Source organism: Montipora foliosa, chromosome 9, assembly GCF_036669935.1.
Source record: "Montipora foliosa isolate CH-2021 chromosome 9, ASM3666993v2, whole genome shotgun sequence".
Classification (NCBI taxonomy): Eukaryota; Metazoa; Cnidaria; class Anthozoa; order Scleractinia; family Acroporidae; genus Montipora; species Montipora foliosa.
In genome coordinates this window covers 48,237,892-48,245,391 of record NC_090877.1, presented here as the reverse complement: position 1 = coordinate 48,245,391, position 7,500 = coordinate 48,237,892, and the positions used below count along the sequence as shown (strand labels likewise).

General features: G+C 36.8%; 1 protein-coding gene across 1 annotated transcript in view; it reads left to right on the top strand.

Annotated features, from left to right (window-relative positions):
• Positions 1–59: 59 nt before the first annotated feature.
• Positions 60–7,500, top strand: part of LOC137971043 (liprin-alpha-1-like) — a 36,514-nt gene continuing 29,073 nt past the window's right edge. Inside the window, exons 1-6 of the mRNA XM_068817764.1 lie at positions 60–612; positions 1,194–1,304; positions 5,721–5,822; positions 6,199–6,363; positions 7,223–7,297; positions 7,404–7,500. The exon at positions 7,404–7,500 is cut by the window's right edge and continues 35 nt beyond it. Coding sequence (XP_068673865.1) covers positions 379–612; positions 1,194–1,304; positions 5,721–5,822; positions 6,199–6,363; positions 7,223–7,297; positions 7,404–7,500 — 784 coding nt within the window. The 5' untranslated portion in view covers positions 60–378. The remainder of the gene's footprint in view (positions 613–1,193; positions 1,305–5,720; positions 5,823–6,198; positions 6,364–7,222; positions 7,298–7,403) is intronic.

Here is a 7,500-nt window from a genome sequence, read left to right as displayed (position 1 = left end):
CCCGGAGCTAGGGAAGAAAATTTTGACAGGTGGCGGACACAAGCACGCTCTGCATCTTGGGATGGAGCATGCAAGTTTGTTCCGAGCTGTGCTACGTTTCTTGTTCTTTTGCGATAGTCGAGTGATTTTCTCTCAGCGTATACTTAACTTTTCCTCGCAGTCACTGCAAAAGCGTACGCTGAGATAGGGATAAGCAAGCGAACGTTCGTTTATTGTAAGATGGTGGAAGAATGCAAAGCTAGACTAGTCTCGTCGACCTTTTTCGGACGAGAGGAAGTGTGACCAGTTGAACCCTGTGTGGACATGTAATTGTACGTAAATCTCTCACACTCGTCATCTGGTTTCGTCTGGGCTTCGGCGCTTTGTTCTATCGGCAAGATGATGTGTGATATAATGCCTACGATCTCTGAGGACCCGCCAGAGCTCCATTATGGACAAAATGAAGAGACGAACTTCGAACAACTGATGGTTAATATGCTCGATGAACGGGACAAGCTTATGGAAACTCTTCGAGAAACGCAAGATTCGCTTGCGCTGACGAAAGCCAAGCTTAGCGAATGCCAAAAAGAGAAGGACTCGCTTATGAATCACTTGGAATCTGTGCTTAGTGATGTAAGGATGTCTTCCAGCTTTGTCTTTATCTGTGCGTAGTCCATGCTATGTGGAATGACCACTCATATGCATATGGTTTCACTCAAACACGCCATGTTTGATCTGTAATTGACTGTCATTTCACCATCCGAGTGTTTGTTCATTTACATCACACGGCTTACATGGCATTGAACTGTACTTTGGGCTTCATTTTATAAAAAAAAAATTGTTTCCCCAGTTAGCGACTGTGTCGCTCAAATGTCGTGATTATTCGAAGGCGAAATTCCAGATTGGGTCAAGAATTCTGTTATCGTTTCTGTGCTGCTGCATTCCTAAACACGATGGCGGAAAGTTTGCCTTTATTTACAGCCTGTACCATTACATTTCCTTGCATAATAATGATAATAATAATCCGTGTTTGCGACCGGAGAACTGATAATTTTCAAAATTGTTCGTGTTGTGGGCTGGAGATCATGCATATTTATGCTATTTGCTAAAATTTTGCTTCGATGGTGGCGTCTTGAAAGCTTAATTTCTGTCTTGCATCTCACACGTGTTAATGTACATTTTCGATTTTATTCGGTGATGTCTCTTTTATTTAGGGCGATGATCAACTTATTGAAAGGCTGGCTGGCTTAGATGGAATTATCACCGAATCAGGGAATAATTTAAAAGAAGATTCAAACAAAAACAGAGTTCGAGTTTTGGCTGAGGTGAGTACAGTTTTCTGCTTAGCTTCTCATCACTTGCATTTATTAACACCACTTAAATTGAAAGCATTCTTTTAATTAGTACTTTCTCGGTTTTGTTTGAGTTGTGTTCCTCGGAGAATATATGTAAGCGATCGAGCATGTCTTGTACTCTGGGCTGTTTGTAAACAATGTATGTCGGTTTCTATTGTACAAGCCGTGATCTTAATTTAAGAATTCTACGCAGAATTGTACCGAATGAAGCTAGCGTTTCAGGTTTTAATTTGAAATATCGTCATCTTTTGCCTAAGGCGAACTTAATAAAACCTTTAACGTAAATTAACTGGCTAAGGTGCATTAGACAAGTCCTCAGTCTTAAAAAGGAAGACTTTTTTAATTTTCTCCACATTTGACTAAGAAAAAATAATGAATTTCACTACTTCGTGTCTGTATTGTGTGAATTAATTTCTTCTTGGGGTGCAAGACCGTCTCATGAAGTTTTGCCAAAGATGGAATTTCGTTCTTTTATTGGTTGGTGTCGCAAAGAAGTACTTTTAGCATATCCTGAAATTTCAAGCTTGTCAGTGATAATTTTTATTCAAACTTAACGAATCATTTACAGTCATGTCGGCGAAAATCACGATTTATCTTTTTGTATCAAGCTCGCGTCCCAGCTTGAGCCAATAACTTATTGTGCAAGAAGAGCTATCTTTTTTGCAAAGTTTTAATGTGTTCTTTGTGTGTATTTCCGGCGAATAAATTTACTAATTTTATTTCAGTGCAGGACTCATTCAAGCAGCAAGAATTTTATCGTGGAATTAAATCGGTTTTCATGTGCAAAGCTGTTATTATTTTCTTCTTTGGCACTTAGCTAACGGAGATTTGCGTTTGGCTGCATGAGTTAGGCCATGGCCACTTTGATAATTGAACGTCTTTAGAGCACCAAGAAAATTTGTGGTGACTAATTTCTAGCTTGGTCGTCTTATTTCTGTGGGAAATTACTTGCATATAAGAGTGTATGTTTCCCTGACAAAAGCGTCGCGCGATCGGAGAAGAGTCTCTTTGTTCAGACAGTATTATGTTTACAGATCGCTTTTACGTCTGATTTGCATAAGAATAAATTTGTGATCGTCAATTGTTGAGTAAGTGCATGCCTTGTTCGACGCAAATATGTTTCGCATTCTGTTATCTGTGGTTTGTTCCCGTGTAATCGGAGCCACTTTTTCGTGCAATGTTGCACAAGACGAGTTATCTTGTGTATATGTTATGCCATGTCACTTTGTAGTGGAAATCACAAATAAAACATTGCGTCAATCACAATACACTCCGGACCGGGAATTCTCTAGCTGCCGGTATGTAAATATGAACTGACACAGTCACGACATACTTTTTCGACGCCCTTGTTGACACTTTGAAAGAAGATTCATGTGTTTTTCCGGCCTTTGAATTCACAAAGGTGCTAAAACCACTTGAAAGTACAAATAACTATCTTAAAAGAAAATATTTGTAAATTGTTTTGGAAATTTTGTGAATTGTTCTTAAAGCATGTAGTGTTCATTCATACACTACTAAATATGACTGCATTTGTTTCTTGGAGAGCATGTTAACTTCATATGCAACTAATGATCACTAATGAATTACTTATTTTATTTTATTTTTTCGGATGGTTAAAATGTTTTTAAATGTGGCTGTCCGAAAAATAATGATCACAATATTTTGACATAATGTATTGATTCTAGTATTCTAATTGATGTTTAATTACAATCAAGTTAATTTAGCTTCAGAAGAATATTTCCAAGAAATCCTTGTTGGAATTCAGCTATGGCTAGATAACGAAATACTAATTCATGAACATTGACTTTTCTCTGGTAAAGAAGATAAACACAAGCATGCTTTGAACATTTACTGTAAACCTTTCATAGTCATGCACATTAATGATACAACAATTTTTTAAGTACACTAAAATTCACAAAATAAAAAGAAAAGTTGTCTGATGATTCAAAACTATGAATGAAATTTTGTTCAAGAATACCAGGCCTCTTTTTGAAAATGAGGCTTAAAATGTTAAAGGAGATTATACAAAGGCTCTGGGCCGGGTTGTTCGAAAGCTGATTAACTTAATCCAGGATTAGCTTAAACTTTTGTTTCAAGTTTTAACTTTTTGGTGAAAGTTTCTTTTGCTTATTTTTGTTTTTCAAGATTGACTTCTTCTAATGTAAAGTTTTGCCGAATATGTCAGTGTTGACCAGCACTTGGGAGCAGAGAAATAAACACCTTGGTTAATGTTTAATCTGGGATTAGCATTAATCGGCTTTTGAACAACCGGGCCCTGGTTGCTAAAATATAAATACAGTCTCTGTTTTTTTTTTTTTTTTTTAAATTTAACTTTTGATTTTTTTGTTCTTTTTCTTGATTTTAGATTTTAATCTTCATTTCATATTTAGAGAGTCTTTGTTTTGTATAGTCCCTGTCTATAAATGAGTATTTTCCTTTTGTGCTAATTACAGCCTCATTTTGACTTTTATGCGTAGAGATGAACTTTCCAGAGATCACTTGCTTTTCTGATTTTATCCATTTTAACAAAAAACGGAAAAAAATCTGTGTGTGAGAAGTTACAAATATTTCGCATTTTATGCTCTCGTGCAATCGAAGTTTTCTTTATTAGACTAATATGTATTGTTTTTAAAGGTCTATTTCACCTCAGAAAAAGACATCAGCTGCAAAGATTACTTTAGTTATATTAGTTAAGTTGAATTGAGTACGTTTACCTGATATAAATTTCACCAATGTAGCTTTTCTTATTGCTGACAGTTGTAAGCTAAGATCGTCTTAAAGTAACGCAATCTTCTAAAAGTGCACCTCATGATATCGAAAACGAGCACGGTGACCCCCCTTTTTTTTTTGGGCCTTTTTGGCAAAAATAGATCATTGACTTTCTAATTAACAACGATTTAGACAAACATATACTGGCAAAAACTAGCGATGAAAGTGTCCGACGTTTCGGCGACATCTTGGCGCCATTGTCAAGGGAAACTAAATTAAATATGCGATCTCAAGAGAAACTAAGAGTCCAGAGTCATTAAATTTGCATGAGTTAGACAAAGACCTTAGCCCGAATTGAGTCTGATTGTACATTAAAACACGGTCGTAATTGTTTAATGAGTAACATCTCATTAACTAGACAATCGAACTTGTTCTGGCATTTTTTCAGCACATTAAAACAACGCAGGCAGGATTCCGAAGGACCTTCACAATTGTTTTAATGTGTTGAAAAAATGCCAGAACAAGTTCGATTGTCTAGTTAATGAGATGTTACTCATTAAACAATTACGACCGTGTTTAAATGTACAATCAGACTCAATTCGGGCTAAGGTCTTTGTCTAACTCATGCAAATTTAATGACTCTGGACTCTTAGTTTCTCTTGAGATCACATATTTAATTTAGTTTCCCTTGACAATGGCGCCAAGATGTCGCCGAAACGTTGGACGCTTTTATCGCTAGTTTTTGACATTGACTTTCTGGGTGGCAAGTTTAAAAAAAATCTGTTCGTGGGAACATTGTGGGAGCGAACGTCCTTAATAAGATGCACACCCAACTTTGATTTCCAACACAAAGTGACCCCAACCCATTCACACCTTAAAGTGCCCCCAATCAGCCAGTAAAATTTCTGGTCTTAGCCAGAGTAAAAGCTACAACTCTCACTCTCAGTTCCACGGGGAAGGGTTAAGTCTGAGCATTTCTACCTGTTTCTAACAGGGCTGTGCTCTAGCAACGCCTGTGGTCCCTGGCAACTAACTTTTGCCGTTAGGCTTCAAAATTCATAGAGTTGGGGATACCTAAAGCATTTCCTATAGCACAGCCTTGTTTAGCACTAAAATAAGAAAGCTTTTCAGATCAAGGATTTTGTTAATACTATTGTAATCAATGAGCTTGTGTAACCAACAATAGAAATAAATAATAAGGCATTGGTTTATAGAAACCGATTTAAAACGGCTTATTCAGACTATAGGAAGAATATAATGGTGTGCCCTGTTTGGGAGATAGTTGGTCCTCTGTGGTCACAACAACCCAATCAGTGTAGTCTCTCTCTGTGGAACTAGTCCTTTTCCACAGTTTGATGTGTATCACTAAGCTCTATAGCTTGTGTAGAAAAGATTTTTACTCTGCCCTTGTGAAAATGCAATGTCTCTAAAGATTGGGGATTTTTTAGTCTGAAATAAAATTAGGTACTATACACTGTATAATTATCTTTTTGCATCAGAATTGAGAAACCTTGCAATGACAATTCTTAAGGAAATGGAAAATGTTTATGATAACGTCACAAAGAAATTTTCTGCAGGGATTTCATTGAAATTTGAAGCTAGCAGTCAATTTGGAGACTGGTTTGCTATTTGTTTTTTAAAATATACAAACTAACCAGCATAATTTTTTGCCCTTAGGATTTTGCAACAATGCTGAAAGAGTTAAACCAAGCGAGAGAACAGCTCTTAGAAAAAGATGAAGAAATTAGTGAACTGAAATCAGAGAGGTGCAATACAAGAGTGAGTCAAATAATTTGCCTTTTGGAAGCCCGTCCCTTCGTTGGGGGGTGGGGGTGGGTATTGGAATCGTTCATACTTACTTAAGGAGTTGACACCCTGATGGACACTGAAGAAAGTTTTCAAAGTAGAGAATAGTTGAAGGGAATTAAGATAGTTAGGCGGAATAAAGTCACTTGAGTCAGCAGGCATCTGATTTGTCTTCACTCTTGGGTAAACTCAGTGGTAGAGCATTTTCAATTAAATGGTATAATGGTCATTGGTTGAATTAACGTTCAGTTATGTTGTTTTTTTCTGGCTTTTCTCATTGCTTCCTTGACTATGATTATCACTCTCTTCCGTTTCTATTTGTCATTTTAAGTAATTCTCTTTTTTACAGCTGCTTCTAGAACATTTAGAATGTTTAGTAGCAAGACACGAGAGATCGTTACGAATGACAGTTGTCAAGAGACAAGCAGCAACTACAGGAGGTGTGTCGTCTGAAGTAGAAGTCCTCAAGGCACTTAAATCCCTGTTTGAACATCACAAAGCCCTGGATGAAAAGGTGACTTATTTTGTATATGTTGAACAATTTCTGCAGTTCCACTTTTTAAATGGTGTGATTTTTGCAGTGACAAAACAAAGATATGGTTATTTTACTTGTATTAGGCAGATGAGCATGCCCATTCATTTGACTTCTGTCCAGAACAACCATTGTTTTTTTCTGAGATTGTGTAGTCCTAGTTTCTTTCTTTTACTGGTCTAAAAACTTTTGGCGTACTCTTTTACTTAAAGGGAAACTGAAGGCCAAAATCAGCAATTTTTCCAACTTTTTGTCTTTTGGAAAGCCTAACATAAGTAAAGTTAAGTTTTTGAAGTTATTTCTTCTCGGTTCCTGTTTTTTGCGAGAAAATTACATTCGAAGTAGGGCTTTTCCCACTTTTTCGGCCTTTTCAGTGCAAGCTCAAAAACTAAATCAGCAGCCTGCTGTGACGTATTATATGGGGAACAGAGATTTCATAATCAAGAGAAACAAGTTAAACATAAGTGCTGCTCTGGATATTTTCCTCGCTGCTTTGCTGTTTCTTCGCGGACTCATGTTCACGACAAACATCAGTCTAAAGACTGCTTCTATATGGGGTATTCTCGCATTTCTTTCTCATATCATACGTCATAAGCTGCAAAAATGACCACTGATTCCTCTACACTGTATTCTGAGCTGCAATGCTGATGGCCCAAAAATCGGAATAGAAACATTTTTTTTAGGTGGAAAAACGATGAATATGCCAGGAAAAAAGTTGAAAACATTATTGTGCATGGTCTAAAGTGTAAATAAAAAATGCTTATTTTTTTGCCTTTAGTTGCCCTAGCCTTTAACAAGGTACATGTACCTGTTTTCGTGAATATTTTTATTTGTTTTGAAGGTGCGTGAGAGACTACGACAGGCTGTGGACAAGAATAACTCCCTTGAAGCAGAACTGGAAGAAACAAGAGAAAAGGTGAATAAGAAGCTGAAGTTATCAAGCCTCTTATGGTTCTTTGCATTATCTCCGTTGTCAGTTATTTATTCATTGATATCTGTAAAGGTTTTTTTTTCTCGTTTAGCTGAAAGAGCTTGAGCAAGAGAATGAGGATATTCGACTGCGTAATCTCAGAAGGGTGAGGACCGAGGAAAAGCTTCATACATCAAGCGACATCTGTC